At 49.4% G+C, this 15,000-nt stretch overlaps 1 protein-coding gene across 1 annotated transcript in view; it reads right to left on the bottom strand.

Moving 5' to 3' along the window:
• Positions 1 to 6,213: 6,213 nt before the first annotated feature.
• Positions 6,214 to 15,000, bottom strand: part of klf5l (Kruppel-like factor 5 like) — a 13,902-nt gene continuing 5,115 nt past the window's right edge. The window contains exons 2-4 of the mRNA XM_035431986.1: positions 12,296 to 13,079; positions 11,918 to 11,977; positions 6,214 to 6,420 (exon numbers count right to left, since the gene is read on the bottom strand). Coding sequence (XP_035287877.1) covers positions 6,242 to 6,420; positions 11,918 to 11,977; positions 12,296 to 13,079 — 1,023 coding nt within the window. The 3' untranslated portion in view covers positions 6,214 to 6,241. The remainder of the gene's footprint in view (positions 6,421 to 11,917; positions 11,978 to 12,295; positions 13,080 to 15,000) is intronic.

The following is a 15,000-nucleotide window of genomic DNA, read 5'->3' as shown; positions in this document are numbered from 1 at the left end:
GTATTTTTCACCCTTTTTATGGTCAGGCCACTGCGGCTCAAAAGGTCTGGTTTTCTCCTCTGTTGACTCTGCAGAGCTCCCACTTGTTTTCTGTATAATTTTTAAAAAACGAGCACATGTATGCAAACAACTGCAATACTGACATCATACTCGGGCAGGTGAGAGATGGAGTTTGTTGTGAAGGTAAAAGGCTGTGTGTCTCTCTCCCCTCCAACTCGTTGTGCGGTTTGTGAGCGCTGTTTGTTATTTCCTTGCATCTCGAATTGATCCACTTTCCAATACTGCATTTTTCCATATGTAGCGCCTCTCTCTGGACTCAACGTAATTGCTTTGGTTGTTTATTGTTTTGATATCGTATGGGGAATCTGACAATGCTGCAGCTGAGTCTGATACCCAACACACGAGGTCCCCCCCCCCGTTCCTGCCTCCTGAACTTAAAAGGAAGAAAGAGCAAAGTGAAAAGATTTGTCTGCTTCTGCGCCAAAAGACAGACCTTCCTGGGAACGGAGTCTTATGAGATTTCTCCCTCTAATCTCTGGGAACGGAGTCTTATGAGATTTCTCCCTCTAATCTCTGCTTTGACTGCAGCCATGAGCTGGAATGGGGCCAGTTTAAACCGGAGTTTACCTGGTTCTAATCAGAACAGCCCCTGGTATGAGGCGTGCTGGTGGGGATAGAGCAGAGCTCTAACCAGCTCTGAGAGAGAGCCCGATGTGGTCCTTATGCTCCTAAGGAAATACGGAATTTGTTTACATGTAAATCAATGGAAAACTGGCGGTGGAACCAAGGGAAAACGCATCCATGAGACATGGATCTGGAGAGAGACACACACACACACATACTCACACACACACTCGCACTCGCACACACACACACACACACACTCACACACACAGACAGACAGACAGACGTCAAGAATTTAAATAATCGGTTATTTTGTTTGTGTTTATTTCGCTTCCTCGGGTCTGTTTAGCCCTCCTGGGGTCTTCCCAGAATCCATAGCGCCCACGCCAGGCCGGAGACGCAGAAGCTCGGTGAGAAACGCTGAACATGGCGATGATGCACCAGGCAGACCGAAGGGTAAATCTGCCCCTGGCAGACCGAAGGTTAAATCTGCCCCTGGCAGACCGAAGGGTAAATCTGCCCCTGGCAGCCTGAAGGGTAAATCTGCAACCTCAATGCCCCCAGAATACCATCAGCTGTGGTTTTTACAGCCCGCATGTGAACACAACATCCTGCAATCACAGGGCGAGGAACCAGCTGCCCTTCACTACCTTACAACCCCCCCCCCACCCCATACCGTGTTTAATAACCTGTTTTTTTTTTGTTTGTCAGTATTTATTTTTTTTTGTCCCGTCCTGTCGTAGACTTATTTATCACCACTTCGTTTGACCGAAATTAAACACGCCATCAACGTTCATCAGGTTTTACCCAAACAAATCAAAAGTGAAGTAGGGTTAAGGTTAGGGTTAAATAAATACCATGCATTAGGATCATTTACTAAAGTGTCAAATTTCACAAATATTCAGTATAATAATTTACATGGTTTAAAACTACAGCTTGCATAAATTGTTACATTACCATTTATATATATATATATATATAGTCATTTATTTAATCAGGTTGATCAACTTCTGTCAGGACGTTTGATATTCTTCTGGCCATTTTGAAGAACTTGTAGGCCTACATACAAGTTAAATAAATATGAACTATTACAGTGCTGTGAAAAAGTATGTGTCCCCTTCCTGATTTCCTATATTATTGCATATTTGTTACGCTGAATGATTTCAGATCTTTAGACAAAATGTAATATTAGACCTAAGGAACCTTGGTAAACACAAAACCCATTTTTAAAAAAAATATTTCATTTATTTAACGAAAAAATACATGACCTTTTTGTCTGGTTGTTGGTTTTGGTGAGTCAACATTACTCATAAAGCACATGTTTGACCCATTCGGTCATCAGTAAACTATCATGCTTCTCACTTCTGGAAAAACAAGAAAATTATGTATTTAAATAATACATTGATGTAGGATGGCTGGTTTTGTTCTGTCAGGAACGACTGTCTGGGCCGTAATTAAATTAGTAGTTAAAAGTGTTTTGCAGTTGCGTGGGTAAAAAAACAGGTTCGTTTCCCCGAATCAGTTTTGAGCAGCGAGTGTTCCTTCATTGCACGAGCGCTGGCGTCAAGCTAGCGACAAGGGCGTTTCCGCTCTAATTTAATCACAGATTGTGCTCTGGATTTCATCTGTAAACGGTGCCAGCCAGAACACAGAGATCATTTTCCGTGTCATGCAAGCAGAACCCCACCCTGTTTTCCCTCGCCGACTGCCGAATTCCTGCCGTGATTTGTTCGACAAGGCTTTTGTGTAGCAGATCGCGATACTCGTTTTTTTTCTTTCTTTCTTTCTTGTCAGAACATGCAGAAAGTGCCGTTTTCATTGCGTTTTTCGTTTTGAGAGAGAGAGAAAGAGAGAGAGTGAAAGAAATCCTGAACGGCGATAAGCATGATTTGTTGCGTGTAACTACACGGTGTTCACCTGACGTTGTAGCAACATTCCCACCGTCCCTTAAATGTCAAATCCGAATTTAAGAATGCAGTGGGGTTTGGTGCAAATCATTTCTGTTTTAAAAAGTAGCATTAAAAAAAAAATATATATATATTAATGTTTCAGGCTCCGAAACGTCAACCTGTAATTCATATGCTGGTTTGCTGTTTTGTGAGGGCTGCTTTCAGTAAGCGGCCGCCTGCTTCACCTGCTTTTACCGCATGAGACAGAGCGTGAAGTGGGCCGTCTTCGGGTTTGCTAGCCCTTGACTAAAAGCGAGGAATTTCCCGGTGGAGTCTTATGAAATACCGTGTGTGCTCAAGGTTGAAGGGCTGTAACCCAAAGCCCAATTCCACTGAAGTACAGAGGAAATGGCCTTTTACAGTCGTGGCCCGTACTATCTCCTTTATGAGCAAATAAACGCGTTTTACGGCTCGCAGTTCCATAAGGAATCCGTACAGGTGTTGACATGCATGTGGGCCCGAGTGTCTGACGGTTACATTAAATAACACTTAAACAACTGAAGCTGAAGTGAAATAAAATCTTATGCAATACTGTCGACACAGAATTTAGATCGACAGTTAAATGGGAAAGTGCCTAATCATTATTTGGATTATATTAATTATTTTGGTCAGGTAGGCCTATCATTTCCAGATGTTAATTACTAACCCCTTCTTTATATCTCGTCCCCAACTAATCTTACATTGTCTTACAGTAAATATTAAGTATCAAATCACATAATTGATGGGATGTTATTGCCTCTGAGGTCCGATCCAAGTGGACTTTCTCCGATTCAATCGAGTGTATAAATAATGGTTTATGCAGGAAATGAACAATTAAGTATTTCGACATAAGACAAAAAAAGCCATCCCACTTACTGACGTCATCAGTTCAGCATGACCCAAGTGCCTTCACAGCACAGTTTCTTTTTTACTTTATGATATTTGGTGAGCGGACCAAGGAAGTGTGTCACAATGCAAATAAGATAAATATAACATTAAATATTAATTATTCCTTGCTACAAATAAATTTGGCCATGTTTGGTTTGTAATCCCTTTATTCAATTTTATCAAGAATCTTTGCAGTCAAACAAAACAATAACAACAAACCTTTAAAAAAATGTTTGTTAGTTAATTTACATATAACTGATTTTTTGAGTACGCATCACAAAGTATAAAATGATAAAACGAACCAGTAAGCTACCACCGTTCCAAAACAAGCAAACCGAAAAACGCATATTCCTTTTTGTTCATAATATAAACATTAAATCTCTGAAAAAATAATATATTTACAAGTTGTTTTTTTTCTCCAAAAGCTACAGTATTTACAACATGATTTATCCCATGTAGGAATATGCAGGATTGTCTTTAAAAGAACAGAGAACTTTTACCTTAATTAAGGGTGGAAGTGCTTCACGCAAGAAATCTTGGCATTAAGTGAGAAACTTTGTGAACCAATTGAATGGACCCCCTTGCTCTCGAACAGTTATCTTAAGACGCAAGATATACAGTATAATCTTAGACAATTTTGAAATTTTGATCAAAACTACCTCTTAAAATGACAGATAGAAAAAAGAAATGTACATTATACAAGATTAATTGTTTTTCCTTCTTTCCTGGATGTTGTTTCAATTATAAACTTAAGATTATTGATTATGTGAATTGAGCCTTTCATCAGATAAGATGCACGTTCAATAAAACTACATAGTGAACAATTTTCCCCATTCAGCCACCAGAGCCAATCTAATACTCAAGATTTTTCTCAACCACATGGTATGTGTTGCTGGATATTTGATACCTACTACAGCTACTGTGGTGATTATTGTTCAGTTTCAGAAATATAGTACCACAGCTCCTGTTATAAACTTGGTATATTGTACAGTAAATACACAGAATCATGTATAAAAATATTCTGAACAAGGAGCTGGAATGTGGACAGGACCTGGCGAAGCTTTCTTGCACACGGGAGTAAAACACCTGAACAGGTATGCTTTACATCCTGACCAGCAGAGCAGAGACAGTGACTTCATACGGTCCAGAGGCGTCGCCCAAAATCTTAAATCCGGGGCACTTCAGCAACGCCACAGACTTAAAACTCTGAAACGACACTGTGCCCTGTCTTCACCACAGGGCTGAAAACGAACTATTGTTCCAACATGTCAGAGGTTTTTTTTTGTCCAAACTACTCCTACGCTTCACCACTGTCCATTAATTATTTGGCACATAGACAAGACCGAACACAAGGGTCCATTTTCTCGTACGTGTGCTATCACAGGAGTATTTACCCAAGGATTAAAGGATGTATTTAGACTGTCACATATCTGAGCCAGTTATGATTTTTATTCAAATCGGATACATTTCGTCTGACCGTCAGACACGCCCAGTGATGGGACGGCCGGAGGGACGTATGAAGTGAAAAAATCACTTTAATGCAAATTAATCTGATCTGCTGTTCCATACAGGCCTCCTCCACAGAACCTGAGCGGAATCAGAATCAAACACACCGTAGGAATGATTAACCCAGATGTGAAAAGATCCCTCCGCATGTGCTTTTTTCAGTTCATACATTAAGTAAAAAAATGTTTTGCTGCATAAACTGTTCAATTCAGGTCTATGTAAGATATAAATGACTGTCTAAATAGACATGTTTCCAGTTGATGCAGGGAGAAACCTTAGCTACGACAACAGTACTTTTAATCGTTGAAACGGGTATTCAAATGTAATAGCACTACATAAACTAAAGTACTCCAACACAACTCAATAAGACTTTCAAATGATCATTAATGCAGTGATTCAATATAATAGTTATTATATATATATAACTGTATTTCATAATCTGGAAAAATGGGGTATATGTTCATTGCTCTCAATAAACCTTAATGCTTTTAGATCCTAAACAGAGCCACTTCTTCCAGCAAATAACCCTTAATAAATGATCAAAGAACATTTTTGCTCTTGATTGAATTTAGTTCATTCAAAGAATACCATGTAATAATGAAAACCCAGATAAATAATATTCTGAAACTGGATACTTGCTTTACAAATAAAAATGTAAATGAACGCTCAGGAAGTCAGTTGATCGGGTCTCCGGAACAGAAAATGAAACCGTAGCAGGAGTGACTGTTCTGTGCTCAGTGACTGACTGACTCTTCTTGCCCCAGGTTCATTTCACATGAACTATGGAACCTCCAGCATGTCTGTGCACCCAGAGGACCCAGTAATCTTTTGACAAAGGTGTCATTTCACATCCAAACTGCCTTTGCAATCGATCCATTCACACAGGAGATTGAGTTACACAGAGCACAAACAAGTTAGAAAAAATAAAAATCATCCTTTTAAAAAAAGTATCTGATTTGAATAGAATCTTTAAAGTTAAGATAAAAAAGTAGTCAAGTATAAGTTTCAATACATTCTCTGCAAGTTCAGAAGCAGGCATACATAGACACACATATGTACACACATTACACACAAATCCATTTCTAATAGACCCGAGGGCCTGCTGTCCCTCTGGAAAAATATACACCTTTCAAAGACGTTGATGTGTTGGCAGCATGTGGGTATGTAGACATTTGATCTTTGTAGTGGAAAAATAGAAATCATTTTAAAGTTGGGGGTCGGTGGGGGTCAGTCAGCCCCGCCCATGTGAAGGGGCGCGGCGGGGGGGCCGGGGGGGTGGGGGGGGGGCGCGGCCACTAGTTCTGGTGGCGCTTCATGTGCAGCGCCAGGTGGTCGGAGCGGGAGAAGCAGCGGCTGCAGGCGACGCATTTGAAGGGCTTGGCGCCCGTGTGCTTGCGGTAGTGGCGGGTCAGCTCGTCCGAGCGCGCGAAGCGCCAGTCACAGCCGTCCCAGGTGCAGCGGTACGGCTTCTCACCTGAGAGGGAGGAAGAGCACAGGTGAGTCTGCGGATAAAACCCAGTTCTGTATGTGCACATTCTGCACAGCACATTCCCCTGCTCAGCGTCACTGAGAGGGGAGCCTAGCGCGTCTGCCAGGGAGGTCAGCAGAGAGGAGCATGGCTCCCTAACTACACTGTTCGTTCAGTCCCTGCAGAGAAATGCCTTTATTACTGACTGGCCCCCATCGCTCACGGATTAAACCACGCTCCCACAGTGGGACATGGGAACGTCGCTCATGGATTAAACCACGCTCCCGCAGTGGGACATGGGAACGTCGCTCATGGATTAAACCACGCTCCCGCAGTGGGACATGGGAACGTCGCTCATGGATTAAACCACGCTCCCGCAGTGGGACATGGGAACGTCGCTCATGGATTAAACCACGCTCCCGCAGTGGGACATGGGAACGTCGCTCATGGATTAAACCACGCTCCCGCAGTGGGACATGGGAACGTCGCTCATGGATTAAACCACGCTCCCGCAGTGGGACATGGGAGCGTTTCCGTCCAGCCACGTCTCCCCCTACAGGACACTCTACGCTCTCTACTCACACCTGTGCACTTTCTAAAGTCTCTCTCCACGTAGGGAAAAAAAATAAAAATACGTTAAAGATCTTAATCCTGTTGACCCAGAAGCTGCACCCGGACGCACACCTGGCAGACGATCATAACTGTGCCAGAAGCTCATTTAAATGGGACTGTGGCTGGGGAGGTGAGTGAGTGCGTGTTTGTAGGCAGAAATGAAACCCAGCTCCTTTTCTTATGTAAACACAAGGTCATTTCCATGGAGTTTAACAAGCCGATAAGGATATGGAATTGTATGAGCACTATGCTCAGACATACTGACAGTAAAACAATCTATATAAACGCTATATGAACATTCATACGCATACATACCACACACCTACAGTATGGCAATCTATATAAACGCTATATGAACATTCATACGCATATATACCACATACCTACAGTATAACTATATATATATATATATATATATATAAACAAACACTACATCAACATTCATGCACATACATACCACATACCCACAGTATAACAATCCAAGCACTATGTCAACATTTCTACACATACAGTCCTTGACAACTTGATCAAAAACATGGTAAAACAACAGTTTCCTCAAGAATCGTACGTTTTGCAATAAGAGAGGGAGGTGGAGAATGTCAGCAGAGTCCACACCTTTATTGACTCAGGAGAGCGGTGTGGTCTGGTTCCAGGTGTCTGTGTGGGCTGCTCATATCATTAAAGCTCCATGTCAAAACTGTACCATGTTGTTTCACAGTTTAGTCATTACATGAGCAAGCCCACCTCTTTCTTTGCCCTGTTTGCACTGGTATGAATTCAAAAGGGTCACTCTTTAATTCCCAGGCCTGCTATCTACATTCTCATAGTGAAAACTTGCCATCTCACCGACTTCTAAATCTGTTTGGGTGTGACTAGCAAATATTGGCACCGGCTTTCATATACTCTCAGACAAACAAAAAAAAAAAGAAATCTTAGCAAGGGAACTGTGCCACTTATTGACCCTGAGTATTTACACTTGTTTGGTTCACAGAACCTCCTGCCTCGGTCCTCTCTGCCAGAACCACTCTGGGCCCGATCCAGACGCAGAGAACTCAAGAGACGGCACCCGTTTCCCAGCTCCTCCGCTAAGCCAGAGCGGGACGGGGTCAGGGGTCGGGGGTCAGGGGTCGGGGATCAGAAACACTGCCTCACGCTTGCTGTCCTGACCCAGTCTTGTGCAAACAGCACAGCCAGAGAGCGAAACGCTCAGAGACAGGAACTCCACGACCGTTTCTCCCCTAACGCGTCTCCCCTAACCAGCCCACACAGGACAGAATGCCTGTGCAGGGGCCCAGCGGCCTGTGAACCTTCTTTACCCCTGTGCGGGGGTGGGGGGTGGGGGGGGGGGCAGGGGGGCCAGCACAGATCTGCCGTGTAGAACACCGATTTCAGCAATGGGGTTAACTGCTGTTACCCATTAGCAGTTGCACAATGCTCAATATCTTATCCCGGGGCCAAAACATAATGAGAGAATCAGTGTTTCGGTCATTAGGCTGGTTTCAGGAGACTGTGAGAGGTCTGAGCACTGAGATAAGTAAATCTATATGGTGCTGCCCTGTGGGCCCCCTCTCTCCTCTGCCCTGTTCCCTGTTTTTATGGGCATTGTAGTTCAGTTTTACTGAAAGAGTGCAAACAGTGAGAAATATCACAGGCCCATAAACCTTATGAGGGACATGCTTACTGCCTCACAGGGTTTTATTGGCCGATTGTGTTTGTGCAGGGAGGGCAGGAGACACAATCAGTTAGATAATACTGTACTCTGCCCACACACACAAACACACACACACACACATACATACATACACACACACACACACAACCATACCAAGACACGAGTATAACAGCTACCCATCCACAAACACACACACGACCACACCAAGCACGAAACTACCCATCCACAAACACACACACGACCACACCAAGCACAAAGCTACCCATCCACAAGCACACACACGACCACACCAAGCACAAAACTACCCATCCACAAACACACACACGACCACACCAAGCACAAAACTACCCATCCACAAACACACACACGACCACACCAAGCACAAAACTACCCATCCACAAACACACACACGACCACACCAAGCACAAAGCTACCCATCCACAAGCACATTTTAGGCACTAGCTCTTTCGCAAGCTCATCTCATTTGAATATTTGGCGGGATTGTCGCACCCGACACCACCGGTGGAAAACAGCATGTAGAGGAGCAACCACAGAACCCAAACACACTGAATCGATATTGCTGCAAAAACACCACTGTGAAGAGGTATCAGATATGGCACTTTAAAATATGAAAACATGAAGGACTGCCGCTTTTAAAAAGCAGGCTTAGAACAACGCAGGACTGATCTGTGGCAGGTGGAATTCTATAGTGAATTTAACTCCGCCCCTCCCCTGTTTGAGACCCCCCCCCCCCCCCTCTCTCCGCCCCTCCCCTGTCTGAGACCTCACCCCCACCCCCCTCCACCCCCTCCCCTGTCTGAGACCTCACCCCCCCCCCCTCTCCGCACCCTCCCCTGTCTGAGACCCTCATCCCCCCCCCTCTCTCTCCGCCCCTCCCCCCCCCTCTCTCTCCGCCCCTCCCCTCTCTGAGACTGTCACCCCCCCCCGGAGCGGAGGAAGAAACAGTGATGCTGAAAAAGTGCTGGACAAGCTGGCTGGTCTTCAATAATGCAGCTCCAGGCTCTGGGCTGACGGCATGCTGTACTGCCGCCCCCCCCCCCCCCCCAACGCCCCCCCCACCACAACCTCTGCTAGGAACACCATGCTCTCCATTCCCATGCAGGAGCAGGTCGGACAGACTCCCAACAGGGCGGGCAGGGGGGAGGGGGGGGTTAGGGGGGCAGATGGGGTTTCAGGGGAGGAAATGGCCCCCGAATCCCCGGTCATTACAAGCCCCTGGAAACCCACTCCTCCTGCCTCCTGCTCTACACCTCCTTCCCTGGGTCCCCCCCCAGTGAAAAACAGGGATACGGGCTCAGCACACCAAGGTGATGCTTAAAATACTCTGGGTGGGGGCGGGGGGCAGAGGCAGGCTGGGGGGGAGGCCGTGGGCGGGGGGGGGGTGTGGCTGTAGTGTGGATCAGGCACAATTCCCCAGAGGGAAAAGCATGTGCTGTATCCGCCATGAGAAACACAGAGCAGCACCACAGAGGCTCACAAGCAGATTCCTATCAGCCAGGTAACCCAGCACAGCCACACAGCCCAGCACAGCCACACAGCACAGCCCAGCACAGCCACACAGCCCAGCCCAGCACAGCCACACAGCCCAGCCCAGCCCAGCCCAGCACAGCCACACAGCCCAGCACAGCCCAGCCCAGCCACACAGCCCAGCACAGCCCAGCCCAGCACAGCCCAGCACAGCCACACAGCCCAGCACAGCCCAGCCCAGCACAGCCACACAGCCCAGCACAGCACAGCCCAGCACAGCCACACAGCCCAGCCCAGCACAGCACACCCCAGCACAGCCACACAGCCCAGCCCAGCACAGCCACACAGCCCAGCACAGCACAGCACAGCCACACAGCCCAGCCCAGCACAGCCACACAGCCCAGCCCAGCACAGCCACACAGCCACACAGCCCAGCCCAGCACAGCCCAGCCCAGCCACACAGCCCAGCCCAGCACAGCCCAGCCCAGCCCAGCACAGCCCAGCCCAGCACAGCCCAGCCCAGCACAGCCCAGCACACACCTGGGGTCCCTAACCCTGCCGGTGTGGGGGGGTACAGTGGGGGGGGACACCGTGTGAACAGCTCTGGCTCCTCTCATTTTCGGTTACAGAAGCGGCTGAGATTACTCTCTCCCTCAGTTTCCCTTGCCCGGGGGGGGGGGGGGGGGGGGGGGGGGGGGGGCCCGGAAGAACAGGTTTTTCCTCCTCTGCTCTTGTTCTCTCAGTAAGCCAAGCAGGGCATGTGTGGGCATGCAGGTACATTATGAAAGAAAGGTACGGGGGTGGGGGTGGGTTGAAGAAAGGCAAATACCCCCCCCCCCCACCTGATGTAATTCCTGACCTCTCTTTGAGCCTCCACTCAGAGAGAGAGAGAGAGAGAGAGAGAGAGAGAGAGAGAGAGAGAGAGAGAGAGAGAGAGAGAGAGAGAGAGAGAGAGAGAGAGAGAGAGAGAGAGAGAGAGAGAGAGAGAGAGAGGGAGAGAGGAGAGAGAGAGAGAGAGAGAGAGAGAGAGAGAGAGAGAGAGAGAGAGAGAGAGAGAGCGCTCCGATTCCTGCAAGCTGCTTCTTGTTTTACAGAGAGGCGCATTACAAAATAGCCGTTAAAAATACAGGCAATTATTTTAGTGACTGTTGTTCTTCCCGTTTTCCAGACTTCTATGATTATGTTAAAACTGCTGGAGACGAAGAGCCTGAGAATGAGAGACAGCTTATTACAGCAGACCCTGCAGCCGGGCGAGATTCAGTCCTGATGGGCTCTGAGCCTCTGCTGATACTGCACAGGCCATATAAAACACACACACACAGGCCGTATATAACACACATACACAGGCTATATAAAACACACACACACCAGCCATATAAAACACACACACACACAGGCCGTATATAACACACATACACAGGCTATATAAAACACACACACACCAGCCATATAAAACACACACACACACAGGCCGTATATAACACACATACACAGACCATATAAAACAGACACACACCAGCCATATAAAACACACACACACAGGCTGTATATAACACACATACACAGGCTATATAAAACACACACACACCAGCCATATAAAACACACACACACAGGCTGTATATAACACACACACACAGGCCGTATGAAACACACACACAGGCCATATGAAACACACACACAGGCCGTATGAAACACACATGCGCTCTGGGGACAGCGGCGTGACGTCTTACCCGTGTGTGTTCTTTGGTGCGCTTTCAAGTGAGAGCTCTTTGTGTAAACCTTCATGCACCCTGTAAGAGGAGAAGGGAAAACGTCAACACTGACCCAGCGGCTGGCACATCGCCATGCGGCTGTTTGACCCAGCGGCTGGCACATCGCCATGTGGCTGTTTGACCCAGCGGCTGGCACATAGCCATGTGGCTGTTTGACCCAGCGGCTGGCACATCGCCATGTGGCTGTTTGACCCAGCGGCTGGCACATCGCCATGTGGCTGTTTGACCCAGCGGCTGGCACATCGCCATGTGGCTGTTTGACCCAGCGGCTGGCACATCGCCATGTGGCTGTTTGACCCAGCGGCTGGGTCGTGGGACCCCCGCAGTTGGGCTCACCTTGGAAGTCGCAGTGGTGGATCCGCCTCTTCTCCAGCTCGGGGTTGTTGCGGCGGTTGTAGCGGGGGCCGGTGAGGATGCCCTGGCCGTGGGCCATGAGCAGGGCCTGGGGGTGCATGTGCGTGAGCTTGAGGGCGTGCCGGGCCTGGTAGGGGGGCGGGGGGGAGACGGTGCAGATCAGCTCGGCCTGGTTCTCCGGGCTGCCGGGCTGCGAGTTTGGCGGCGACGGCGGCAGGCTGTGCGGCTGCGGCGACGGGAACAGCTGCTCCGGCATGACGAAGCCCGCCGCGCCCGTCGCCATGGCGACGCTGCTCAGGTTGTGCATGGTTCTGCTGCCGCTGCTGCTGCTGTCCGATTGGCTGCTGGACGAGGGCATTGTGAGGTCAGCGCTGCTGACGGGCAGGTGGTAGACCTGGGGCTGCTGGGGGCCGATGTGGAGGTCGCCGGCGCTCACGTCGGGCTTGACGAACAGGCTGTTGACGGTCTGCGGCACGCTGAAGACGGAGGTGAAGTCGGGGAGCGTCTGGATGGAGCATGGCAGGTCCAGGCCCGGCTCGCTCTTTATGTGCTGCAGCAGGGGCTTGCTGGGCCGGTACAGGCCCGTGCGCAGGTGTGTGGTGTTGGGCAGGATCAGGTTGATGTTGACGCTGTACGGCGTGGGCTTCTCATCGGAGAAATACTCGTCCACCACCGAGGCGCTCTCCCGTCGGTACTTCCTGTCTATGACGGGGGGAGCAGGCATGGGGGCGTTCTGGGACAGGTACTTCTCCATCTCCAACCGTGTCTAAGGAGGGAACAGCCAGAACAGGGGAGAGAGAGAGGGAGGGGGGAGAGGGGGAGAGAGAGAGAGAGAGAGAGAGAGAGAGATGCAGCACATTTAATTTCTAACTGAAGAATCATTTTTTCCAGGGGGTGTAACCTGAGACGCTTCTCTCAGGATCAGGAAGCAGCATAAGGGAGATGAGCCGGAACAGGGCTGCTCCTGAAGGGAGTTTCCCAGGCAACACTCCGGAGGAACACGGGGAACCAGGACTCCCGCGCCATTCCCAGCATTCCAAACAGAATTCCGAGGAACGCGAGGCTGCGTGGCACACGCTGGGCTCTGTGCCGGGGCAGGAGCAGCTGACACATGCGTGGAAACACCCCCGGACCGGAAACCTGCCCCTGCTTCGACACGCCGAGCGCAAAGTCAGCAATACACCTCTTTCTTCTGCTCCTCCTCTGGAGGCTGGATCTCAGGCCCGTGGACCAGCCAGGCATGGAGGACCAGCCCAGGCCAGGAGGACCAGCCCAGGCCCGGAGGACCAGCCCAGGCCCGGAGGACCAGCCCAGGCCCGTGGACCAGCCCAGGCCCGGAGGACCAGCCCAGGCATGGAGGACCAGCCCAGGCCCGTGGACCAGCCCAGGCCCAGAGGACCAGCCTTCACACTCGCGCTCCGCTGAATTACACGCTACCCCACGGCGCACAAGGCTACGGGCGTGGCGGGTTTTAGCTGTGCCCAGATTAAGATCTAAACAGGAGGAAGGCATGAGGCAGGCTGGGTAAAAATAGAAAAAGAAGACGGGCCGGTCGTGCTGCTCTTCGGCCACACGGCTTTCAAGAAACACGATCGCAATCAACCCTCCATACGGGTGGCAGACTGTTTGTGCTGAGCACAGAAGCAGCACCTAGGACTCCGCTCGCGGTCGGGAGAAAGAGGCTCTATCTGCTGTGAACCCGGGGTCAAACGCTTCTCTTCCCTCCATAAATACTGGAGCAGGCGGTGAAAAAGACTGAAAAGAGAGACAGAGACGCTGGCGATACCGGTGCTTGGACTGGAACAAAGCAAAGCCAGGGAGTGTGTACCAACGAGCCTCATTACATAACGCTCACAGAGAGCTAATGCCCCACTATTCAGCCAACTGCTCTCATGCTGCACACAATAGACTCAATAAGAGAGCTGGGTGGATCAGCCTCGCTGTGTTTGGTTATTTGAAGTGCCCAGCTAAGCTAACAGTGCATGCATTGTGCCTTTCTTAATGCCGTCCTAGCAACCCCCCCTGATGTGTTTCCAAATGCAAACTCTAACGCGCTCTCGGTATCTGCTCAAGAGGGGTCACATGGGCAGGGGGCAGGGAGATGGTGGGACGGGGGGATAGCGGGTTGGCTCACTGGCACCCTCTTCCTTCCGGGACAGTCCGGTGCGCTTGGCGGATGACCTTGGGGTCGTCTGTCACCGTGGCGCTGGGAAAACGCCTGGTTGGAATATCAACGGCTGAGGACCCGGTGCCGGTGCCAGCGCCAGTGCCAGTGCCAGCGCCAGCGCCAGCCTGGGCTTTGAAATACGACACCGCGCACCCTGGCGCCGCTCGGTGGCCAAAGGCTCCGCTCCGGACACAGAGGCAGTCCTGTTTGAAAATGGCGGTTTTCCGCGCCTGAGACAAATGAACTTTGTGTTGGCGGCTTCCTGTCGGGCCCCAATCCCCCACCCCCCCACCTCTCCGCCCCCGCGCCTCCCTTTACCTGCCATCACTGGGCGCACCTGAACCCTGCCCCAAGATTGTGTTTGTTAATGATTGGGGCAGATTTACAGCCGCTCTGTAAGGCAACGCAAGGCCGGATTTAGGAGCACAGCGCTAACATTAAACAGCGCTAACGTTAAACAGCGCTAACATTAAACAGCGCTAACACATTACAGAGCGCTAACGTTTAACAGTGCTAACAC

This window comes from Anguilla anguilla, chromosome 9 (genome assembly GCF_013347855.1).
Source record: "Anguilla anguilla isolate fAngAng1 chromosome 9, fAngAng1.pri, whole genome shotgun sequence".
Classification (NCBI taxonomy): Eukaryota; Metazoa; Chordata; class Actinopteri; order Anguilliformes; family Anguillidae; genus Anguilla; species Anguilla anguilla.
This window is presented reverse-complemented; position numbering and strand designations above follow the sequence as displayed.